Source organism: Sinohyriopsis cumingii, chromosome 4 (genome assembly GCF_028554795.1).
Source record: "Sinohyriopsis cumingii isolate HCF-2022 chromosome 4, ASM2855479v2, whole genome shotgun sequence".
Classification (NCBI taxonomy): Eukaryota; Metazoa; Mollusca; class Bivalvia; order Unionida; family Unionidae; genus Sinohyriopsis; species Sinohyriopsis cumingii.
The window spans coordinates 59831260-59859183 of record NC_142964.1 but is presented as its reverse complement, the minus strand read 5'-3'; the positions used below and the strand labels follow the sequence as shown (position 1 = coordinate 59859183).

The 27924-nt window shown below is 34.1% G+C and overlaps 1 protein-coding gene across 1 annotated transcript in view; it reads right to left on the bottom strand.

Moving 5' to 3' along the window:
* Nucleotides 1-1164: 1164 nt before the first annotated feature.
* LOC149801243 (MORC family CW-type zinc finger protein 3-like) overlaps nt 1165-27924 on the bottom strand; it is a 65693-nt gene continuing 38933 nt past the window's right edge. The window contains 4 exon segments of the mRNA XM_089955316.1: nt 1165-12325; nt 16202-16263; nt 18066-18281; nt 26223-26306. Coding sequence (XP_089811442.1) covers nt 11770-12325; nt 16202-16263; nt 18066-18281; nt 26223-26306 — 918 coding nt within the window. The 3' untranslated portion in view covers nt 1165-11769.

Genomic DNA, 27924 nt, shown 5'->3' with positions numbered 1-27924 from the left:
TCTCTCAAGATAGTGTGCTCTAGCATGAGAAACTCCTCTTACTTGCTCTGTAGTCAAGTAAAAGAAACTCTTGACGGTTTACAAGGTCTTTCAAAATAGTGTCATCTAGCATGAGCATAACAAGTAACTGAGTTACAGAAGGGATCTGGCACACTGTCTGACTGCCATCTATGTCGACAGATGACTTTGAGCTTTTATAGCCACCATATACATTTTAGGCTGAAACTGGATTTGCGACAATGTGGTCATACTCCCAAGGTTATTATGAAAGGGTAACAAATTGGAAGAAATATATAAATACAATAATGACAAAAGCATGCCATCACCCTGACAATGCTGGCTTCAAATAATCCCCTCTGGTAATTTCAAAAGTGAACACATAAGAAAAGATTGCAAAGACTGGATACAATAAACAACATACACATGGTAACTGATATATCCCTCCCTCACTATAAGGCCATTAATTATAACAAGGTTCCCTTGAAAAGGTATCTGTAGTCATTGATCCATTTCATTAAGTGTTTGTAAAATTATTATTTCATGCAGTTCATTTTAAAACAGTCTTGTTATAAGGCAGTATACTCTATGACTCCCACGGATAAAAGGGAATACTGTACTTTTGACAAATTCTTCCTGAAATAAGGAATAATCTCCAAGAAGTATGTTTAATAATTACTGCATATGTGTAGATGCACTCAGAATCCACAACAAGCTGTGACCAGATATAATCCTGAGATTATAAAATAAATCATGACTTTTACATATTTAAAAACTTTGCCTCCATCAAAATGCTAAGTTCATAAATTGAAAATGACTGAATTACATGTACAAGACAAACTCGTTGAAGATTGTAATTTTTGTCTCAATTATCAAATTTGTTTCAATAACTAAATCATTTTCTGATACAAAAATTTAATTTTCTATAGATGAATTTAAAATGCTACAAATATGATCTTCATATTCACTAACATATTATTCTGGAATTCAAAGTTTTGACCCCCATTCAGTTTAATATGCATTTTATCAACCATGCCTTTCCCTTGAAAAATATGTCTAATGTATCCATCTTACCATGCATAATTATCCTCTCCAACCAATTAAAACTACGCTGAAGCAACAATAAGCATGCATAACATTTTATTAAAAAAGTAAACATGACACATATATGATTAATATTTTAATAAAATACAAAAAAATGATTACATATCAATTCGGAAATAGTCAATAACAGAAAGCTACAACACATTCAAGATTGAAATACATAATATTAAATTATACAAGAGCTATTTTCTAAAGCATCTGCATCATGATATAAATAAAATGTGAACACCATTTTCTTAAGGAACACGATGTAAAAAATAATGTTAATAGCATTTTCTTAATGAACCACATAATGATATAAAAACAAATACCACCTTATAAATGAATCTTATACTAATGTAAAAATGATAAGAAATTTTACAAGGGCAAGCAAAACCAATAAAGTAAAAGTGACAGCAACAGGATATGACAATTTTGTAGTTTGGCCAGGTATCATTTATATTAAAAAGTTTATCTGATGTGCCTGGATTTATGTGTCCTAATACATGAGGATTATTTTCCTTGAAATCCTATGGAACTTTTTAATAAAAGATCTACTGGTATTAAACACACTTTTGGAAGTAAAAAAAAAAAAAATTACTGAAGAAAGATGCTGAATAAATGTATAGTAAAACCAGGCATGGAAGATTGTCCATCATGATAGGAGGCATTTCCATTCTATTATAAAATGTTACGACCTTTAATGAGAAACCACCTGTCTTGTAAAAACATGTTTTGAGAGCAGATGTGATCTCTCAAGACAGGTGTCTATGTGGAGATCTACAATAAGCTTAATTTTCGCTGTAACAAATGGTGCAATGCCCTTTATATTTAGTCATAATAAATCAAAACAAGTGTCCTCTATCCATTTTAAAAATGTGTCTTTTTTAACCTGAAATATGTTCATGGAACAGAGCTGCCCCACCACAATGACTGAACTACATCGTCATTATGGGGCATACAAAGGATAATCAAACAGGGATTTTCACTGAGAGTTCCTGAAAGTGTCCTTTATGAGCATGTGTTCTTTATAAAGTGATGTCCTTTTAGGTAAGTAGTAATGAATTCAGAAATTTTGGCAAATATATTGGATTAAATGCTTATGAAATTTTGAACACTTGAGGGGCAATGAGCATTATCACAGCAATAAGCAAGTCCTAATCAGCTAGTGATAACTGTCCTGTATGTAGATAACATAGCTAGTGATAACTGTCCTTTATGTAGATACCACAGCTAGTGATAACTGTCCTGTATGTAGATAACTGTTAAATATGAACTAAAGCTATGTTATGATGAACATTGATATTTTCCTTGTAATAAATTATAGTCAGGATAAGAAAAATATTTTTTTCCATATAATAACGATATGACCAAGTCCAATCCTCTGAAATAAAAGAGCATCCTTAATTTATGTGGATGAAATACTTTGAATTCCTACAGTGTGCTTGTCAGTGGCCAATACCAGCCTTTTTCTGTGATAATTTTGTTCATAAGGTAATGTTTGAGTACTAAACAAGACACACATCTAGGCTAAATAGGCTACCATTTTCTATACAGGAAGTAAAAATCTGCAGATGCAAAGTTTAGTATTATTCAAATAGTGATAGTTTCTATGCGAATCAGCCAAATATTTGAAGTTTCATTCTTTTTAGACTGGTTCACTATACATTATTTTAAAAACAGTTTTGAACTTTATTATGAACTAAATGATAATTTAAGAACCAGTCCAATACTTTAGGCACTAAGTAATCATGGCTCTTGTGGAAACTGTATCTATACTCTTCTGGTTAATAGTCCAAAACCTGATAAACATAAAAGCTACATGCATTGAACTTTGTGTTATCAAACTGTAGTCCAGGTCTTGGACATTAATCTGCAGACAGCCAGTTGCCTACTTAAAAGTCCAACTTCACCCCTCTCCCCTCATTTCAGGCTGTGTTTGTATATATATTTCATAAACAAAGATCAATGGAAATGTGTGACTTGCAGAGATAGTTTGCCTCAATATTTATCTGTATGTCTGATAATTATGCATCACCTCACATGTACAGTTTCTGTTAGACAATTTTCATCCTTACCAATGTTGTCTCCAACATAAAAACTATTAAATATGAGACAAAGATGGCATGGAAAAATATCATCAAAATGAGACCAAAAACAAAGAGAAGCTATTTGTATGAAAAAGTCAGGCTACATGAATAAGTTTGGATATATGAATAAGTTAGGATATATGCATGAGTAAGTTCACATGAAGACAAGTAGCATATATTCTTGCATATAAGTTTGGTCTGAATGTAAACCACACAGACCTAGTTTTGCTGTCGCACAATGCACCAGCATATCTGGATCTATGCAGTTTGAAGAAGCAATCAGTAGAACAAACAACAAAAATCCCTAATCTACTGGTGCATTATACAAATGGCAGATCAAGATCGATGTTGTTTGCCACTGGACCAGACAGACAGTGAGCATGTGTTAACCAAGCTATTGACCTCTGCAAGTCTCACAGTACTGTGTATCCTTGTTTTAAAGATATTGGTCAGTTAATGCGGCCACACTTTATACTTTGTGTAAAGCAATTGGCTCTGAGATAAATCTGTTGGTGGAGAGACATCCTGGACTCGGAATAGTTTAAATGGAACATGCCTTAGATTTAGCCAATTATGATATGCATAGAATTGCACTAGAAATTATTATTAGAATGAACAGTGTAGACCTGGATTTGTCAGATCATTATGTGAAGGCATCTATCTTGTCTATTCCATCTTTGGCTGAATGTGCTACATTAAACAAAACAAGGTAATATCCTTTAATCTGTTTAAAATTGTTACCCATTTATAAGTAGATCTGATATGCAGTGATCACTATTCATGTTGTAGTGACCTTTGGCATTTCAAGACCATTTTTAGTTTTAGTAGACTATCAGATAAAGGTCTGCATTTTGTGTAATGGACAGTTATCATCAGTGATTAGTTATTCTGAATGATATTTATCACTTTCAGATATAAGAAATCTGCAATTTAACTGGTGAATCAAAAATGTCAACAAAACATGATCTCATATTGCTGTCAGTAAGAGCTCCATCGTGTTGGGGATATCAATTTTAATCAGACTGCAATACATTTTCAAGTGAACTATCTAATGAGATTCACTGTGCTAGGTGCAGGGTGGTAGTACACGTGTATTTACAACAAGGCATTTACTTGTTAATGCTAATCCCATTGCCAATATATGCCCATTTTGAATAGCTGGCAATGATGACTGCTACAAGGGATTGATGTAAAGGCAAATAGTGTTAAGTGTCTTGCATAGTTATTAGTCATGACAGGCTACCCAGACTGGTCTGGACAGGAACTTAACACATTAACACTGGTTGTGAGTCTAAGCTAAAGACCTAACAATCATGTACATCAAGAAAATATTATAGCATATTACTACTAATTAAGATGCATCAACATGCAAAGTTTCATTAATGTAAGATCAAAAGAGACTCCAAATAGACCAGATATACCTTGGTTAAAGATACAGAGAATGCCTGAAACACATGACTGAAAATACAAATTTGACCCCTGCATTAAAATGTAGTTACAATGACAGAGTTTTCATATTACTGTATTACTATTCATGCAGTGCATACACATACTAATTTTCAGAGCTGAAAAATAATCCAAGATTTTGCGGGTATAATAAACAAACAGCTGAAAATATGAAAGTCATTCAAGCATAAAAATGAGGCCAACTGTGACCTAATTTTGATGTGACTGAGTTGTTTTCAAAAAGTGGCATCCACATACTGATTTTCATGAGTGCAGGTGAAATGGGATCCAAAACATTGAAGTATAATGGATAGATGATTGAAAATACAAATGTCAATGGAGGGAAAAGGTCACCATAACCTAGTTTTGGTGTAGCTCAGTTATTTCCTTGACCTAGCTTTTGTATGGTTGAATTAGTTGCCTTGAGATGCATCCATATACCAATTTTCACAAGTGTAGGTGAAATTGAGTCCAACTTATTAGCATAAGAAATAGCACATTGCAACAACAACAAAAATACAGCAATCACAAGCCTGATAAATAAATCTAGTTTTGGTATAGATGAATTATTCTTTTTAGATGCATCCACATAAAAAATATTTGAGTGAAGGGGAAAAAGCTTCCAAGATTCAGTAGCAAACAGAAAGCTAAAAATACAAACAAATGTCACAGTGACCTACTTTTGGTATGACTGAGTTACTCTTCTTAAGATGCACTAACATGCCAATTTTCAGAAGTGTAGCTGAAATAAAGTCTACAAAACTGTGCAGGCACTTTTAACAAAGAAATGGTTAGATCATGCCAAGGAAATGGGAACTGTGTACCTTTCCCAATGACACACCAAGGAACTCAGCTCTGACAGGCCTGGGCTGGTACTAAACCTGTAACTCTTGGATCAGATGATGCTTCACAAACTACACTTTCAAGGCTCACCAAGAATGAATAAACAAGCTACCAAAGTAACATACACACAATGGAGTGAACAGAAAACAATGGGCAAAACAATTTCAACCTCCAACTTCCTTGATTAGGTGATAAAAATCAGCCAAGTACAAGTGTTCAGTGATGTATATTATCCACAGACTAGAAACAGTCAACACGTGTACCACTGAAATTACAGGGGAGGTAAATCCTGGTGTGACAATCAAAACAAATAAAATTTATTTATTTTGTGGATATCATTCCTGAACACTAAGGACTGGGCAATTTTTTAGAATATATTTCTCATGAATTGTGGCTGGATCTAAAAGCTGCTGTGTAAAATAGTCAAAACATTATAAAAAGACCCTGATTTGTTCTCACTGGGCAAATGGTCACTGTTTATTTAGTATAAAAGGTTTGATGAACATCAATGGCACAGATGAAAAAAGTATGACATGTGATATATACACAAAACTGCATTTATGTCTTGTTCTAGGTCAGAGGAAAGAACAAGTCTGATGTGGCATAGTGATATGTCGAGACCACCAGACCAAGACATATTCATACACCATATCAAATGAGTTCTTTCACCCTAATAAGAACAAAACACAGATGTGGTTTTAGATTTATTAGATAGCCCATCTTTTATGCTTTCTAAATAATGTTGGCTTTACAGTATGAATGAAATTCAAAACATATCAAGATTTATTAAAATTTGAGTTACTGCATCTAAAATATCTCTGTCTGGTCGTCAAAGACACCAAAATAGTTGGAATGTCGGTGTATGATACTGAAATACAGACTGAACAACTGTATTGAACACCAGATCAAGCATGTAACATTAAATGGGTAGGTAATAAAAAAAAAACCTGCTTACAGTATGTCATTTTTTTAAATAAGTTCTATACAGAAAATTGCAAGGCACACACAAGATACATGCATTCCAATATAGGTGGGCATGGGAGGGTGCACCATAGCCTTCGCCAGCCTCACCAAACAAGAAATGAGGGAATAATTCAAGTTTAAGTTTAAATGGCTTGTATACAGGTAAAATGTTATTTCCATCTATCTCCATCATCATTTTTTTTAATTAATCCAAAACAGTCCTTTGCATCAAAATGAATGTTAGACCATATTATGTAACTACAAAGACTATTGTGCAAACAATGACACTGCTATATAATTTTGCTTGGTGTCATGTTACTGTGTGGATGTAATATTGTATTCAGAATGTGATGATATGATGCTAATGAAGGTGAATGTTATGCACAAATAATTGTTACAGTAAACAATTGGTTGGAAATAACAATATGCTAAGATAAAGGCTGTCCATATGTACAAACTCCCTGGTAACTAAATAAATTTGTACAGTGCTCCAAATTGAAATTTATGAGGATAAAACTCACAGACATTTTAATTACACTGACTGTAAAAAAGTACTGTGAATGACAGATTATGGAAACTATATTTATGTTTGAAACAACGATGATAAAATGACAAATTCTTATAATAGCCTGAAAATCTAATCAGGTTATTCACATACACATACCAACTTGCATGCTAAATTTCATTTGTCTACCTTGATTGATTTTTGCTAAGGAAAAAAAGATGTGCTGTTCTGGTTAGCCAACCAACTCTATTTTTTTCTGCCATCCCTATAAAAAAAATTGGGGAGTTGGGAGAAAAAGAATAAACAAAGGGGTGATACTAAAACTGAAATAAAATTCAGGCTACAAATGATGCTTTTTTTTCTAGGTTTTGTTCATTTAAATCCATCAGGACAAATACAAATGTTTGCTCTGACCTACATACCTTAAATATTTTTCCAAAAACCTGAACCACAGATATTTTTTATCTGGCCTAATGCATGCTAAACAACTTCAAGTCCAAAAACTTCAAAATGTGTAAAAACTTGAGAACAATTGTTGAAATAACTTCAATATCATGTCACGGTCATCTTTATATGAATACAAATATGCTTATCAAACTTTATCTCACTACCTCAATCCAGTAATACTTGATCAAGTTAACAAGTATTTTATCCAAACAGTTTACAACTAAATAATTAAAAATGAAATATTGCTGTAATGGCTTGAAAATGTTATGAGTTTTCCACCAATGACCACAATATAACTGGTACCTTTCAAAGATTCTAAATTAGTTTCTGTGTTATAATGCCAAAATGAGTTTATGACTAAATACATGCCATTTTGGTTGGGTGTTTTATGGCACAGGAACACAAGAAGGTTAAGTGCTGACACTAAATAACCTAAATGTGCTGCTGTGCTGTAAAACACCAAGCAAAAAAAGACATGCTGACATACAGGTGTATAGGTATACACAAAAACAGCAGCAAAAACAACATTCTCCCTTCTGTTATCATAGAGGGAGTATAAAAAAGTGGAGTTCATTTCTGTGAATAAAAGGCAGAGAAAAAATATCATCTTTCGGAATATTTACAACAGGTGGCCTACATAAAAATTATGAAAGCATTTTTTTTGCTGCTGTGCTTGCTTGCCATCTATTCAGGGTGCTAAATTACACAGGCAAAGTTTTCATTCATTTCTCATACCTTCTATGCTACACCATCTATCCTGAAATTTGTATGGCTCTTACCAAACATTTTTTTTTAAATCTTTAATATATTACTGACATTTAATATAAAAATACTTAAAAAAAGATATAACAAACAAAGAAAATTTTGATATACCTAATTAGTGCTTTTTCAATCCTAAAATACACTTGGGACCCAGGGAAGGCACTTTTAGTTTAGAGTATTCACCCATTGATGCAATTTAGAATTCTTTTTATTGCTTTCATATAAACTTCTAGCAGACTGCCATGTCATTTATTTTAAGAAAGTAACTTCTGTGGGTGCTTGTATTTTAAAATCATCAGATCTTATTAAATCTGCCAGAAAATGTATCATTTTCGGTTGCAGATTCACTACTGATGCTTTAGCGTTAATATTATCCTTCCATGATTAACTGGCTGCCTTTCAAATTAATTATTTATAGAACATTTCCACTTTCACAAACTATATGACTGCATTTCTCCCAACAATAGTGTTTTATCCCACTCTACTCTTTTTTTTTTTTTTTAAATTAATTATTAATGGACAAGCTGACATACTACTTCAAAAATATTTAAGACATGATTAATGGGCATTTCCAGTACAGACAGGTGATGAAATTTCATTTGATCAAGTCTTGGAGGATGATAATGAAAGGTAGTTGTAGTCTTTTTTTTAAATTTGAGTCTAAGCTTCAAATATTTGGTCTACAGTTAACATGAGCTGACACTCTGCAACACAAACCACATGGTGAGGGACTGATGGAAAAAAATAATGACTGAATACTCTTGTTCAGCAACCCATATATTGATTGTCCAACAAAGAATTAAGCTTAGTTTGTAACATCTTTATTTACTGACAGAATCTGTCTAGTAGACCAAGTGACCAATGAATTTTACCTAATTAAGGTGTTTATTTGCCACAATAATGGACAAACAAATCAAATACAAGCTGATATAATGATATTTGAGAACTCCTACAACTGATGTCAGGTTGCTCGTATTGTGTCCTGGGAGAAAGCCCTTGACCTCCCAGACATGTCTCGCAAATTCAGGTATTTGTTATACACATATGAAACAGATGTGATCCATGCATATAAAACATAAAAAATTCCCCTATGACACATGTTGAACATATGTGCAACACAGTTATACAACATATGTACAATGCAAATCAATTAAAAAATACATGTATGCACAAAAATTGTTTGTGTAGCTATGATTTTGTTGATTTTCGGTTTGCAAGTTTCAAAATGTAAACAAAAAAATGTTTAAACCTGAAAAACAAGCCCATAGGCTTAATATTTAGTTAGTGAAGGTAGTATGCAATTTGTTTTAAATATGTGCTTACAGCCAGTTGAAATTTATTACAAGACATTATATTTCAATATTTATGCCAATTAACATGCATTTATAGAATTTAACATAAAAGATGATTCTAAAAAATGCAAAACAAACCCTGAAGCACAGCAAACAGAAAAAGTCAGTAAAGCAACAACGTTCTGTAAATAAATATATAATTCTTTTATTTTCAGGTATGTGCTTATTATTCAGATTTTATGGCATTCATTTTGCATATATTAACAATTAAATGTGGTGGCTTGAAATTTTTGAAATGTGCAATTACATATTTTTACATAAAATGTAGGCACTTTGATATGTTCTTAATGTTTGGATCACATGTTTTATGCAATTCTGACATAAAAGTGGGGGGTGGGGATGATGTTTTATGTGGGTGAATGCACACTGTTAAACAAGTATGGCAACATTGGCAATTTATAACAGTGATCATCAGATCCACATAATACAGCTAGACATTTCAGCAACTGAATTCTATGCTGACAAATATTACCAAAAGTTAGTCTTACCTAATACTATAGGAAATCATAATTTCTTTCGATAGTAATAATAATGAATATGCTGAGCTTGTATATTTTAGAAACTTTTATCTTTATTTAGAGCACGAAACTGAAATGTATATCAGGAGCCATACTCCAAACAAATGACCATTCATATAACAATCGCTCTATTTCATAAAATAAACAATACTAATACATAGTACAGAAGTTTCACATTAGAATTAACATGCAAATGAAATCAGCAACATTACAAATTACTCATTCATGTCAATGAATCAACATGTTAATGAGATATAGCACCTGAGATTTTCAACCTGAACAATACACTGTATCTGAAATAAAGCTGTAATGTTGCAATTACAAGCTTAATTTTTTACTGCCCATGGATTATGTTACTTTTAAGTCCATGGAAAAAACACTAATGCCAGTGGCAGAACTAATATGCCTTATACATTTTAGTGACATCAAGGCTTGTGCAACAACAACCAGGATGACAAAGTTAAAATATGGTGACAAAAGTAAATGTAAGCAAAAAAAAAGTAGTTCTCCGTTTTATTTTTGTTTTCTGATGTATAGCTTCATGGGGGGAAAAATACTGACCCATGTTTACCAAAAAGTATATAAATGTATATCAATCTAAGCCAACATATTGTCAAAAGTTGTCCTGCAGACCAAAACAAATATATAACAATGAAAACCTATTGCCTCTCATTTTTGTGTCTAAGTGTAATACCTAAAGTACTATTCTGCAATCTTCTAAATCTTGTCAAAGAGTTGAAATTATTCAACTTGTGCATAATCTACCAACTGTAAAACAAACACCAGAACCTTCAACATTTATATACTATATTATTGTGAGAATAGAGCAACTCTGATGATACAAGTTGTGCACAGCAACACAAATTGATACCCCTCTCAAAATCATTATGCATGAATACCTCTATAGATCTGAATCTTCATCCCCACAACAAACTCAAGCTTACTGGTGGTATCTCACTTGTATAACCTCAAGAAAAGTTTCCTAGTTAATATTTTAATTGAGATAAATAGGTCATGAATTATCCCTTTTTTCACAAATGAAGTTACTGAGAAAACTGCAAAAAATGTATGCAACATTAAAGACATGGTATATTCATATAAAATGAAGATAATAACATACTATGATGCTGATTTCCATATTGTGAAAACTAGTGTTGCTTTCATTTTCCATTATCATTGCAGTTTTATCATTTATGGACCTAATAAATAACAGGTAAGAGTAGTTACCAAAACATTATATGAACAATCAACAATGGATCCAGAGGCAAGAAAATCTGAGGATATTTACAAACTACTTATGACTTAGAGGTGTACATATTAATATAATACTGTGTAATCAACCTCCATTTTAACATAAAAATTACTATATCAATGTATACATTGTCAAAATATTGTTTACAATACCTTGACACTGTGTAACTGTCCAAACATCTTGCATCATGCTTTAACTATGTGCAATTCACCCAATATATTAAGTATAAAGATACCTCACTGTCTTGTAAATCCATTACTGTACATCATGGCTTAACCTAACATAGTACATCATGCTCAACACTGAGCAATCAACAGTTGCTCATGCCCTAACACTGTGTACTAGAACCTCTACTGCACATCATGCCTTAACACCACTGTAGTTGATCCAACACAGTTCACCATGCTTTAACACTGTATAACTGATGAAACACATTTCATTATGTAACACTGTCAAAGCAAACCACTACTTAACACGAAGCCTAAACACTCTTTGCAATCCAGTGTTGCATTCAACTCTTTGAATCAGTCTCTGCATTCACTCGAATAAAGTCCAAAATAACATTCTCTATATCATCTGGCTGGCCGTAATCAAAGTCTGGAACAATTATCTTCAACAGATTGCATATATTACCTTGTAAGCTTTTAAACTTGGTGTTGGTATCTTCCAATTTTTTCTGTAGTTCACAAACTTCCCTATATTTAGCTACAAGATGCTGTCTCTTCTCAAGTGGGCTGAGTTTTTCTAAGTCTATCTCATCACGGGTCGCTAACCTGATCACTACTGGTACTGTCTGAACTGTCTTATGAGCCAACTCCACAACAGGCTTTGAGTCCTTAATAGCTTGATCAAGTCCTTCCACCTTTGGTTTGACATCTTTCTGATGGGTAGCAGCTTGTTTCTCCTTCTCAACATCTTCCTCTTCCTTTTCCTGATCACTGGTAAGGTCGATAACATTATCATCTTCATCCACTTCATTTTGAATGACAGTTACCGTGTCCCCATCCTCTGTCTTAATGAACATCTTTGTAGGTCGGCCCTTGCCATTGGCTTTTCTTTTAACAGAGCTGAAAATAAGAGCATAAGTTAATGGTATTATGTTGAATAAGAAGATGTACAATATTAAAAAATACTGACTATTGTGCCACACCATTGGTGCTATGGAAGAAGAAACCAAATTATAGTTATTTTCACCTGATTTATCACACATCCTACAAGAGTTGGTATAACTGGTCAACACTCATAACACCTGCACAGCATTGACGTAATATGCTTTGCTTAAAACATGCCAAGACAATATGATACAATTTGCATGAATACATCCAATCTCTGTTTAACTTTTTATAACATTTATACCCAAAAATCTTTTTGAAAGGGTTTGTTTCTTAATTAAAACTACAACTTAATGATAAATTGTGATAATAAGATTTTTAAGATGACTTCTATGATGGCCATATTGGCAGAATGTTTATTCAGGACCAATTAAACCATGAGATCAATGTATGTGAAAAGTTTCATTGCAGTCTTTCAAGCAGTTTTGGAGGAGTAGCTGCTACAAACTTGTGCTAACTGACAAAAAATAGACAAAAAACTATCCCATAAGCTATTCTGGTCTATGAACAGCAGAGCTGAACATCTTCTAATAACAACAAGTATTCTGCTATTACTATACTTGCATGTATCATCCTGCATTTTTATGTAAGTTTTATAATATGAAATGCTAATATGCCTGTCCAGAGCTTAACATTTAGCACTATAAGTGTTTATTGAAAACCCCATGTATATAAGACCACTAGTTCTAAAAGAGCCGTATTACGATTTTCAGGCTGCCATCAGTGTAGCCATTATAGATCTGCATCATTTTAATTCAGTCACAAGTAAATGCATTTTGTAAATGTCAGTTTAGGAGAAGCAGCAGTTACAAGTTTTCCAATTCTGTGATATCATCAAATCAGGATTTTCATTTTTGTCAAAGCCACATGTCAATACAACCATCTCTTCATGTAGGGTAATGATAAAACTGACAATGATTAACCCATCTTTATTCTGGACCAACTAGATGTCACTCAGATCATCAATTCTGGAGATGCAGCAATAGCAAGTTAGTAATAGAACTGATGATTTTGAGCAGAAGTGGACAACTATTTTTGGACTATGATTGTTTTTCCTTTCATCTTAATACTGTTTTGCATAATCATGTTTCACAAATGCAAACATCACATTTAAAGAAAACAATTTAATAACACCTTGGGAGATGTGTGTATGCTCGTGTGTGTTTGTGTGTGTATGGGAATATATTTAGCAATCAGAATATTAAACAATTTAAATTAATTCTCTTGATTTTAATAATCACTGCTTTGGTGCACATACTGTAAGTCAGAATGGCACCATCTTTACTTAAAACAAAGTAGACATCATAAGGAGTCTTTTTGTGAAAACCCCAAGTTACGTAGCGATAACAAGATTTTCATGATGACCATCATGGCAGAATAATGCTGGATATTGAATGGAACAAAAATCTTCATTTGGGATTAACAAGACATCTTAAGTTTTTTTAGAGAAAACCCCATGTCAACAAGACCATTCTTTCATTTCTGGAAGCAACAACATTAATTAAACATGGTGCCATGGTTGTTATTTTGTACATCTATGAAGCAAAATCTTCATTTAGAAACAACTACACTTTATAAGAAGTCTTACAGTGAGAACCCAGTGATGATCTTACCAGTAGCCTTAACAAGGGTTTCAAGACGGTTACCATGGCAGTCATATTGGATGTCAAATCAACACCATTTTCATTTAGGACTAAGTAGACATCATACGAAGTGTTTTCATGAAAACTCCATGTCAATATGAAATCATTTCAGGCGGTGCATCAATAACACAATTTTCAAGATGGCGAGCATAATGTGGCTGCTATACTGGATATCTGAGCAATAAAATTTTCCTGCAGAACCAACTAGGCTTTGACATATATGTACGCTCAAAGTTTCATGGTAATCTTCCAAGTAATACTGGACAAGCTGCAATAACAACAAATCTGTGCTAACAGACAGTTTGGTGTGGTATTTTATGGCACATCAACACATACAGGCTATTTAGTGGCGAGGCAGTTGGAATAGAGTGGATTGCCCACGGACACAACATGATCATTATTCCAGTCTGATCCAACTGGATGGATTTCACTATTTCAAAACTACCAACCCAACCCTACCAAGACCTTTCTCAGTAAGGCAATCAAATTTTTTTCTGTAAATTTGACTGGTTTCAGTACAGTGTAACAAAATAACAAGTACTATATTTTCAAGCTGGAAAACATGCATTAAAAAGTCCAAAAGTGTGAAGAATGAAACAGTAATGGTAAACAGTGTGTTCAACTCAGAAAGTTTGTAAAGTTTACTTGAACCTTAATTACCTCCAGTACAGTTTCACAAACTGCAATTCCAAACCCCATGGGGTTTAATCACTTGTTTCTCTATACCTGATGTAAAACATATTAAAGAAAAAAAAGTCACATGGGCCTGATGACAATCATCATTCCCACCATGTGACATAATGAAATCAACACATGATGACCACTAAACATAACAGTTGCCCTTTCTGACTTTTTCCCCAAGAACCCAAATATTCCCTTTATTTCTTCTGAATTATTAAATCTTTTTAAGAGGTTTATTGTCCCTTTCATCCTGACATGTCACTTGTTGGATGCCAATTTAAATAACAAAAGCAACAGCTTGATTGTGCAGATGTTTTGCATCACAAAATATGCAGTTTAAAGCATCGTATTTCCATAAATTTTGTGCTTTTCTTCCACAAGTCCGTATTTTAATGGTCATTTCTGTAAGACTTGCAGTAAAATCATAAGTGTGGCAGGTCTGCTATTTCCATCACGAATCTGTTATGCTAACCACTAAGACACCATGGTTCAGAAGGAACACAGACAACAGGCCCAGTGTTGCACATAAAGCATGGGCATGGGGACTGACAGCAAATTTTTTGTCACATCTCCCCCAAATTCTGACTTAGTGCAACTTCCTTAGTGCAAATTGGTGTAACATATTTTCAAGGTTAAAGTCACCCTTACAGCAAGGAAGATCTAATTTATTTTGAAGGGAACAAAAGTGACTAAATTTACAGTTTGTGTGTATGATTTGGATTTTTAATGTAGCTTTAACAATTTTTCAGTCATATCACTACGATGTCAGCAGTGTGGCAGTTTATAGTGACGTCTAGAACTGGGGCTAAATGCCACAGACATGTAACATGATGTCCCACCCAGTCACATTATCCTGACACTAGGCCGACCAGTCCTAACACTAACCTCTTAATGCTGAGTACCAAGCGAGGCAGCTTTTAGTACCATTTTTTATATGTCTTTGGTATGACTCAGCTGGGGATTGAACCCATGACTTCCTGCATCCGAGGCAGATGCTCTAACCACTAGGCAACCAGAGTGGTCTACACAATCTGCCATGTAATTAATGATTTGTTAATTTGGAAAGAAGGTAAGTCGGAGAACATAGGTATTTATTATAATAAATTCTGGTAGATAATGAGTGTACACTAAAGTTCAATGAAAGAGAAAGATCTGAAATGGAAAAATCCATGATGCAGGTAATGTTTTCATGAGTTAACTGAGTATATGATAAATTGCAATAATTAAGTGTTCAAGGAAAATATGATAGAACAGAGCAGACATCAAAGTAAAGGTTACAAAACTGTTGAAGTGATCAAGATTATTTAATTTTTATAGCACTATATTTTCATTTATCTCTCTATAATGGTGTGCCCCTAGATTTGAAAGGAGGTGGACACAGTGTCCCATGGCCCTGGGATCCTATGTGCAAGAATGAAGGCCATAGCAGCTATTCTGGGTCTGTGATCAGTAAAGCCAACAACATTCAAACCTAGCCCAAAACTATGTATGATCTACTGTAACTTACCTGCTAGAAGAAACAGTAGCAGAGCTGGTCCCAGCAAGAAGGTTAACATTCTCTATCAAATTCTGTAACAATGAAAAGAATGAAATCAATAGCTTCTGAGAAAAGTAAATAACAAATTGATATCATTTATATCTTTATCGTCTTAATGTAAGCACATTTTCTTATTTTTTGTTTACTTGGTGATTGCTAAATACTTTTGTCAAGTGACAAGTAGTTTCTACAGGTGTTTTTCCCTTGTATACGGAGTTTTTACAACAGGTATACCACCCATTTCACACTGTCATGTGAAACACAGGATTTCAAACATCAAATGCCCACAACATGTCCAATCCTTCAAGTAACACAAATCCTCCAAAACGTATCTGTAACAAAAATGGATTGGGCATACTTTCAGATTCAAATTTTTTTAAAAACCAACCAAAACATAAAAGTTGTTTTGAAGACTGACAAGTTTTTTTTCATTTTCTGAAGCCATTTGTTCATACTAGCGTGGGTACGTTGGAAAGCCTGCCAGTAACTTCTCGTGGGCCGGTAGTTCTTCCCTGGGTTTGCCAGGGTTCTTCCTCCACCAGTTATACTGGTCGCCGTGTATAGCCTATCTTGTGCTGAAAAATGGCATTAAACCCTAGAACAACAACAAACATTTGTCCATAAGACAAGCTCTTGTAATCTAACAATTTGAACCCTGTTAATTATACGAGTTACCTTAATCTGGTTCTAGTAAGTAAATTCTTAATTATCAAGACTGTCTTGCAAAACATTGGTTGTCAGGGGAATAAACATGATGATAACAAAATGAAGAATACAAATGTAAATACTGTAACCATGGGTTCTGGAAAGAACAAGGTCAACTTGACAAGCATATTTGCAGATGAAACCATAACAACAGGTGTAATATTTACTTTGAAACTGCATGATTAACAATGATCACTCATAATTATTGCTAAAAAGAGGTTTTGTAATGACTTGTTATCAACAGTATAATGATATCACATAAAAGATGCTTTCTTAATATCTAAGGATATCATTGCTGGAAGGCACATCTAGCCATGCACTACGTGACTACATAACAGCTGCCAAGCAGATTTATCTTGCCACAATTCATATTAAATTTTGTTTTATAATGAAAATGTTCTCTTTTACAGGAAGCAGTTAAAACTTCTAAGAGTAACATCTCTTATCAATGGTTATTCCAAAGATTTAAATAGGAAATATAAGTCTGAATTTATGAAAAAGTCCATTCCACAGTAGCAGCCAGGAAAGTTATATGGTTATTCCATACATGGCAGTATATGAGAGGCAGCTGTATACATTAAATATAACAGATGGACAGGTGAACATATAGATCAACCGACAGAAAATGCCACAGTGTGATATGCCCAATTAAAGACAGGCATATAAAAAGTTGGGTGATGTCACAATGAATCAAGCTGGGTGGCATCATAAAAAAATGTCATGTCACATTTCCTTACCAATGACATATATGTATACTGTTTGACATAGTATAAGGGAAGATATTTGTCCATTGCCTTCCATATTAAGTCTATGTGATGTGTCAAATTAGAGGATATAACAGTAAGATAACGTTGTCAAGCGACCAATTTGAAACACATTATCAGAATATTAATGATACACATTATTTTATGTAAATTCCAGCTACATACTGAAGTTCTCATTAGCAAGCTCTTTTGCAAGTGAGATAAAATCAACATGCATTCTTGTAACAATCTAACTCCTGAACCTTTCTTATCCAATACCATAGACAAACAGTCCATACAGTAGAATTGTTAGCCAAGTGCTACTTAATGCTTCTTTATTGCAGATCAGAAGAGTAATTGAAACAAGGAAAATTCTGGCTTCTTACATTAGTGTTGATGTTACTGAGTTTTAGCTGTTCAGCCATTTGTAGCATATCATGACTCTGTTCCTCAATTACTTTCTTCTGTCTCTCTAAATTCATTATAATTATTTGCTGTTCTATCAACCGTTCTTTGTACACGTCAAGTCTCTTCTTTGCATTGTCCAAATCACCCACTGTCGGTCGTCTCTGGCCATGTTCACTGTCCTGAGAACTAGACACCTGGAAAAGAAAAATTATACCATCCAAGTTTTGAGTCACGACACATTCATGATGGTTGCTGAATAATTCTGCCCAAATATTATCTCAGTTTATCTGAAGGATAGTTTTCCATTGTAGTGTTATAGGTGGCTACTATCAACTGCTACAAGCTGTTAACTTTCCTTGTACAAAGCACCTTGACAGATGTTGAAAAATGCCCTGGCAGTCTAAATGATGGTTAGGACAATGGAGCTGTATAAGACAAGTCTTCTACATGTAGTATCAAATGGAACATCAAGCAAACCACTTTTATGCTGATTATTTCAGTTCTTTCAAATATATGACAAAATGGACTGAACATGAACTCAATGTGTATTTGTTGTATAAATTTAAAAATGAAATGTCATCTTCACTGACCCAGTTTAATTTCCACATGACTGGTTATGTACATTCTTCTTGTAAGATCTATCTACACTGAAGAGAAACTTCTAAATGGCTTACAAACTTGAAACGATGATTCTTTGAAACAACGCTAATCAATGAATGTTCTGAAGAAGAAATCCTTTCCCAAAGGTAATTAATGTAGTCTTAAGAAGTTTTTTTTGTCAGCATTATTGGTAAATCAATCTGGTAACATTGTTTAATGCATGGTAAACCCAATTTTTGTCAGCATTATTGGTAAATCAATCTGGTAACATTGTTTAATGCATGGTAAACCCAATTTTTGTCAACTTGGCTCTTTTCCTAGCAGTGTCAGATTTTGATATGAAAATCATCCATAATTCATTAAAACTGGACGAATACCCGCAAAGTGGTACTCTGCAAAAGAGATTAAGAACCCTCTAATTTATTTTACTCTAACCATACATAAATAATAATTAAATATCCAATATTTTTGTACACAGAACTTTATATTTTTTATCAAATCATTTAACAAAATAGGTCTGAACAAGAATATTTAAATGTAAAAAATAAGATAAAAATACAGCTGAATTACTTTTATAAAAATTGAGATTAAAATACATATGTTTTTGTTTTAATACTTATTATTTTTTACCTTGCATTTTTTAATTTTATATTTGAATGAAGACAAAATAACAATGAACAATTAGATACATAAAGTAATGAATGTATTATTTGCCAAATATGTCTGACCAAACCTCACATCAATATTTCTTAACTTTGGATAAATATTTAATTCAAACACGGAATATATCCAAGCTAATAATGCATAAAAGTAGGGATTTTTGTAATTACCATTTTATACTTTTCCTTTCATATTGTTGGCATCATCTTGGTCATTATTGTTATCATGCATAAAATAATTTTTTTTATACTTTTGTTATTTATATTAAATTTATTTTGTGTACTTAACTTTTGTCCATGGTTGTAAGTTATAAACAAGCTGTTTACACAGGATGAGTTCAAAGTCAGTCGTGTTTACAATTAGACCAGGTTTAAGTTATATGTTAAGCGAAAATGTGCATTAATAAGGATTAGTACACTTTACTTTACTATTCAAGTCAGGCACTGTCACAAAGGACCAAAGAATGGCTTGCATGCTCTGAAACAAGTTTTCATCCCATATGATGTTCTGTTACCAAATATAAATTGATGAACAATACCTGCATTCCTTATCATCTTTTTTCCCTAAGTCATAATATAAACAGAACATAAATATAATATCAGTTCTTGCTGGAAAAAAGTAAACACACAGAGGACTAATTAAACCAGTTTATATTAGAATATGCCTATATAGTCAGTGCCTTGGTTACTTTTCTTTTAATAGATGTTTATTCATCTTCAGGAGGTCCTTTTCTACTTCCCTAAGGTGGAGAGTTCATTTTTATCTCAAGTCTGTAGGAACCTTGCAAAGTACAGTAATTATTTAATTATCTTTTGTTATATTTAGTTATCTGTGAAATATTTCACTGTATATCCTATGGTCACCTTAACCAATCACTGCCATCTAGTTTCTCGAGCTTGGTCAATGTGGATATGTGACAAAACTTGACAGTAGCTTCCCATGGGTCATTGATTCTCACCTGGGTTTTCCTGGGTTCTTCCTCCACCAGCCAAACAGGCCAAAATGTAGGGCACATATATTTTCCTGATGCAAATATTGTTCTCAAACCATGAATGTAATCATCTGTTCATGTCCTTTCATATTAGAACTATATATGGTTACAAGTGCAATCTCAATGTTATGCTATTACTTTAAGACGCCCTTAACACTGCCACCTGTTATCCTATCACTTAAAGTTGCCATTGCCACTGCCACATTTTACCTCAATTCCCATGAGCACAATTCAATACTGTAACACAGAATGCAAAACTCTACTGGTTTGTCAAATTTATTTCCTCAAGAACAATGAAGAAAAATGCACCATGTTTGAAATGTTATTAAATAAAATAAAACTGAATAAATTAAACTGTTTTTCATCAATATATAGTCTCTAACTTGCACAACCTGGTATTCCTGAATATCAAGGAGTGTGCCCCTAAAGACACTTAAAAACCACATTTTCTCTTCCACAGCCTCTTATATACACAATCTTAAGATGATCAGTTCATATTTAGAAAATTGCGACTTTGCATTTAACTAAAAAACCTGGTCTTTGTTACTTTATCATTTATGGCTGACTTAATATCCTTTGAAAATATCATGCTAACTTTACAGATTAAATTGTAGTCACCATATTACTCTATAAGGAGGAAATATGTGGGAGGTCCTGTCACAGTTATTCTGAAAAACAGGAGACACTTGATGGAAAAGATGCCCTACTGGACAAAAACAATTTCCAGGAATTCAAGATGAGACCCATTTTTACTGACAAGTGTTGAAAGCACTTCTGATATTCTTCAGTGTTAACAAGATTTTAAATTAGCTGCTGTGGTGGACATATTGGATGTCAGCTCTTTCATTCAGAACCAATCAGACATCTCACAGTACAAACCCCAAACCAACATTATAACCATCTTGTTCAAAGGGGTGGGGTGTGGACAACAAAATTTTCAAGATGGGCCATTGTGGCAGCCATACTGGATCATAATAAGTCTTATGCTGTTTGATTTGGCCATTCATTATGGTGGAGCAGAGATAACAATATTTTCAAGATGGCCACCATGGTGGCTATATTGAGGGTCAGCGTGCATCATTTTCATTTAGGACAGACAAGACAGAATATGAACTCTTCTGGTGTAAACCTTATGTCAAAATGACTTACTATTTAGGAGGAGTAGCATGAATAAAATTTTTGATTGGTACCATTTAATTTATGACAAACATGATGTCACAAGAAGTCTTCTCATCAAAACCCTATGTTGATATGCCTTTCCATTTTGAAGGAATAACAGTAATAACATTTTCAAGATGGCTGCCAAGGTCGCCACATTAGATTTCCGATTAGCACAATTTCCATTTAGAATCAACCTGACATTATAAGAAGGCTTTTGGCAAAAGTACAATGTTGATATCATCAGCTATCACAGAGAAATTGTAACAAGATTTTGAAGATATCCATTTTCATTTAGTACCAACTGTGTATCATAATAATTCTTCCAGTGAAAACACTATGCTGATATGATCATTGTGTCAGAAGTTGTCATAAGAAAATTTTCATGATGGCTGCTGTGGTGGCCATATTGGACAACAGAATATGTATTTTTTTTTAAAATACCTACTGCAGTACTCTGATAACTCTTCTGATTATGACCAATCATACAGAATTCTAATATAAACCTACCAGTTTCTTTTCTTGATAGGTTAATGGCTTTGTTGAATGACTAAATTCAAAAGGTTACAATTTTTATTTAAATCGAGCAAACCACACAAGTATTAAGTGGTTGAAGGCAACAAATGTGATCAAAACAATATAGTAAAGGAGTTTTGACTAAAATAAGTTTGATGATAGCCATGGTGACATTGATAGAGCCACCTGACACTATCTGTGCAGATACAACAATGCACCTTGGATTCAGTTTAAAGTACATTTAGGGCTACTTTTAGTTATGACCATAAAATTAAGTGCTACTAAGTTACCCTGCATAGCAAATAACATATCAGAGGATGGAAAGGAATGAACTTAACTAGAAAGGAAACAGAATTATGACCTTTTACATGGAGTCAATTTGTGTAATGACAACCGCAACATGGCTTCTGAAATGACAAAGTGAACTGTACAATTTGTTCTATGCAAGTCTTTTGTTTCCTTATTTAAAAATCAATAAAAAAATTTTTAATTTAACTTGTTTATTTTTTAAAATACTACATCATTGTAATCAATCTGTATGGAATATTTAAGTGAGAATTATGACCACAGCTGTTTAGCTTTTATGGAATTATGAGCTACATTCATCAACGGTTTTGTATTATAGGATAAAACAAATCCTTATCAGCCCTAGTTGGACATTTCAAAGAAAACATAAACATGACTATAATTTTTTGAACACCCTATCCAGTAAAACCTGTCTTGAAAGACCACTGCTACAAGACCACCTTTCTAGGGTTACCAGATTCTCAATTCTCAAATTTACTGATGATATCAGAGCTATGATCAGTTATCAGAAACAACCTGTCTTTAGGAACCACGATCTTCTGGCAGAAGGTTGGTCTTTCATAACAGGTTGTACTGTACAATGTTATTTTGCCAATTTTCTACCAACATTGGAAATGTAAAATTTTACTGTTTCAGAAATTTCACGGGACAAGTCAGAAGAATAATGCTGTGAACTTTCAAACTGGTATTATTCAGTAATATTAACAAATTTCATGTCTGCAGACCTGCCAACTCTAACAAGACCTTCTCAGTAAGGCAGTCAATTTTTTTCCTAAGCTGGACCAGTTTTCAGTAAGGTTTAACAAAATATTATATACTGCTATTGTCCAGCTGAAAAACATGAATTTCAAATCGTGTACAACTCAAAAGTTTGTCGAGTTTACTACAACCTTAATTACCTCTAGTACAGTTTCACAAGCTACAGTTCCAAATCCTATGGAACTCAATACCTTCTTAATATCTCTCCACTCGATGTAATCCGAAAAAAGTTAAAATTCACGTGGTGATGACAGTCATCTTTCCTGCCTCAAATCAACACATAATGTTCACAAAATGTAATTGTTGCCTTTCAGCTTTCTTCCCCAAGAATCTGAATATTTCCATTTATTCTTCTGCATTATTAGAGCTTTATTGCCCATTTTTTTGTGACAAGTTGTTTTTGGGATGCCATTTAAAAAAACAAAAAAGGAACAGCTTGATCATGCAGATGTTTTGCACCACAAAATACACAGCAGAAATTGTCTCAGGCACTCCAGTAAAACTAGTCTGATTTCATGACTAATTTGCTATTATCCTAATCTAAAACCTGGATCCAAATCAATAATGGACAAGCCAGTATCCAGTTTTACTGCAAATAAGTGTATTTCCATAATTTATGCTTTAAATCTTTAATTCCGCAATTCCATAGTCCACTTGCAGCAAAATTGTAAGGGTTGGTAGGTCTATGTCTGATGACCACAATTTGACACCTGAGATTTTATTTATCATGTACCTGTACAGATTTTGCACATCTCAAATATGATAATACACAATGTTGCTAAGTGGAATATCAGAAAGTGGAATGTCAGTAAGTGTTGTTGTTGTTGTTGTGGGGTTTAACGCCATTTTTCAGCACGATAGGCCATACATGGCGGCCAGTATTAATGGTGGAGGAAGAACCCGGAAAACCCCGGAAAGAACCACCGACCCACGAGAAGCTACTGGCAAGCTTTCTCACATGCCCACATTGGCTGAATCTTAGACTCGAACCGCCGCAGACAGAGGTGAGATGGCAGTGATCCGTAACGAAGAGCGCTTTAGACCACTCGGCCACTCGGGGCTCCCGTCAGTAAGTGTCAGCCTATATTCAAGTAACAATTCTTTTTATTGCACTTACATAAATAGGAATGTTATGTAGTAAATTCTATAATCTTGTAAAAGCCAGTATCTGCACAGATCCTTGACCTTTCACAGTTTGAAACATTTATTAACAGGAATCCCCAATGTTAACTGTTGTGCCAAGTTTGATGACAAAGAGCTGATACAAAGAACTACAAATATGTCCATGAAACAGTAGATGTTTAGTAAATTACGTTTCTCACAAATACTTACCTGATCACATTACATTATGATAACTTTATTTCTTACCCTTGAATCAAGTCCTTCCAGAAAGATGGAAAAAGCTAAAGGAAAACAAAAAAGTGTGTGTGTGTATGTGATATGGATTTTTAATGTAGCTTTAAAAAAAAATCAGTCATATTGCTACGATGTCTGCAGTGTGGCAGTTTATAGTGATGTCTAGCACTGGGGCATCATACCGCAGACATGTAGCCTGATATCCCACCCAGTCACATTATCCTGACACCAGGCCGACCAGTCCTAACACTAACCTCTTAATGCTGAGCACCAAGCAAGGCAGCTGTTAGTACCATTTTTGTAAGTCTTTGGTATGATTCTGCTGTGGATCGAACCCACGACCTCCCACATCCGAGGTGGATGCTCTAACCACTAGGCCACCATAGGGGTGAAAACAAAAAAGTCTTTCTGCTTATATGTTATATAGACAAAGGGACGCAGCTCTTATGGGTTAATCCCCTGCTATGTAGCTACTGGCATATGTGGTTTAGAGCAGTTTTGTTTCTTTTAAGAGACATTAAAGGATGTCTCACATTGAAGGGAACATGGAAGGGATTATTTGTAATGTGATCAGGTAAGTACTATCAGGGAATCAGAGAAACATAATTTAATAAGAAATTTATTTTCTCCTGCAAATACATTACCTGATCACATCCTACCTCTACCTGTGTCATCCAGGAGGGGCACAGCTGCTCTATTAATTGACAAAATTCTCCAAATTTTAGTTTAGCAAAACAGGAGATCTTAGTTCTAAACATGTCAGGAAATACCTATGGAATTCTTCATTTAATTTTTCTCACCTTTATAGTTTTTACCAGGCAAAACCAGTTACACAGTTGTACTGTCATAAGTGGGAAGTGGTTACTGTCTGTGCAGCTACCAATGACCTGATGAGGTTTCGTTCTCTCCTCTTGAAGGCTACAGATAAAACTGACAAAAGTGGTCTGGACACGATATCCAACATACTCCACTATCAGTCAAATGGAAACATTATGTTCTAATGTGAGGCAAGTGGAAATTGCATGTATTTTGTGGGCCAAGACTTTCATGAGATGAGAAGACCTACTGACAACCTTGGTGATATGGTTCACCGAGTCCCACATGTGAATGCTTCACAGCACAGCCAAAAAATTACCTGGAATGCTAAGTCAGGTAGTGAGGAAGTTAATAAATGTTCCTCATTGGCTTGGAGGTGGCACTGAAGACTTGCCAGACCACTGTATAACAAAGTGGTCTAATCATAACAAATGTGCAAAACATCCTTGTCAACACAAGGTATTTCCAACCAGTACGCATCAGCATGTGATTGATACCAGTGAAACAAGAAGCTAGTTGCAACTGACTCAGACAAAAGGCTTTGGTATTACCGGAGTCACAATTTTTTCTGAGAGATGTTCCATGAGTTCTGCAACTTCTGTTGACTGAGGAAATGTCAGACCTGCCAACCCTGAAGTCCGTCTCAGTAAGGCAGTTGATTTTTTCCACAAGACTGACCAGTTTTCAGTAAGGTGTTAATAAAATATCAATAACTGCTATTGTAAAGCTGGAAAACGTAATTAAAAGTTCGACGCATCGACGATAAACAAGACTAACTGATTGATTGTTTGGTGTATAATGACACATCAGCACATAAAAGACCATTGAGGTGATGCAATCCAATTTAAATGCTTCATACAGAGAGACACACCAAACAGCTGACCAAGACCAGTCTGAGCAGGATTCAAACATACAACCCACTCAGTGGGAGTCTAGCACAATAGTTCTCTCATCAATTAGAAGACTGCCTTACCTCTTCTGATAGCTGTATTGATTTACGCTTGAGGGCTTCTTCTCGCTGCTTCAGTTCCTGTTCTTTTGCTTGTATTTTCTTCATCTGTAATTTGTAAATAAACAATAAATTAACTTTCGATTTTCTCAGGTGGCTCGTTGAAAGGATATGTAGTAAATAGATTAACTTTACAAATGTTCTATGGAACATTGTGACTAGCCAGTGAACAGTATTAGAATAATGTTGTTTCCTGCTAACAATGTGAGACATGGAACACAGTCAAATCTGAGTGTAAACTTTGGGCAGTGAAACCTGTCTTTTGAGATCACCTTTCTAGTAACAGCTAGAAATATACTGATACCACACAGATATGCCTGCAAACAGGAAGCAATGAATGATCAAGTTTTAAGTCACAAAGGAGCTGCATGTAATTCTATTAAACTTTGTTAAAAATGTTCAGAATCTGTACAATAGTTCAAATTCAGTATGACCTAGTTCTTTTAGCTTTGACAATTGATGTCTCTTATGAAATCTCATGTCAGCAAGAGCAATTCTCAGAATCAAGTAACAGGTGTGCAGATGACAGTTGTGGATGCCGTAGCATGACTGAAAGGTTATCACAGATTTTAACTGCATGCTCATGTTTTATATATCACTAGCTCATCATAGTGCAAGTGATTTTAATAAACTTATCTCTTCTGCTTAATTTCCATACTACATGAATAAGGCATCCATTTCAACTAATGCATTCACGAGATTAGAAATCTTAGTGCGAGATCAACTTTTTTGTGTGGGCAACACGTTCAAAATTTGTATTCCACCATGAAAAGTACAACTGTAAATTGGGCACAAAGGTAATGTGTAACACCTATGAAAGTACATCCTCAAGAAATATGTTTACTGCCAAAACATTACATTTCAGCCCAAAAAATACTTTTGGTTATTTTACAGGATACAGATAAACACTGAAAAGGTGCAACAATGGAAACAGGTCTTTTATCAATTGAAACTAATAACTCTTTTAGAGCCATTATTTCTTCAACTCCTTGGTGGTTTTACAAATTCCACCAGTCATCAATCAATCATAAACATTTTTGCATCGCAATAAAAACCAGCCCATTGAAAAGAAAATTCAGTCTGTTTGGTGTATTTGTACTTAATTTTGTTAAAATATCACAACAGCTCTTTGTAAATAACATATCACATTTTTAGCAACATTATGACAAGATTTTCCACTTCTTGAATAATTATCAGGCAAAACAATTGTGGTGAAATTTGTCCATTGAAATCTTGACCCATTATTTATCGAACTCCCAAAATGACATCATTTACCAAAACTGACACACCACTAACTGGTTCTAGTATAATATCTGTAATATTATCTTTCAAATTTGCTTGATTGACCTAATCAACCATAAAGAAAATGCTGGAGGTCACGGGTTCGAACCCCAGTCAAGTCATACCAAAGACTAAGAAAAAAATGGGACTAACAGCTGCCTCGCTAGGTGCTCAGCATTAACAGGTTAGTGTTAGGACTGGTTGGCCTGGTGTCAGGATAATGTGACTGGGTGGGACATGCTACATGTCTCTGGCATGATGCCCCAGTGCTAGACATCACTATAAACTGCCACACTGCAGATATCATAGCGATATGACTGAAAAATTGTTAAAAGCTACGTTAAAAATCCAAACCACACACATACACACTTTTAACTATCGTGCC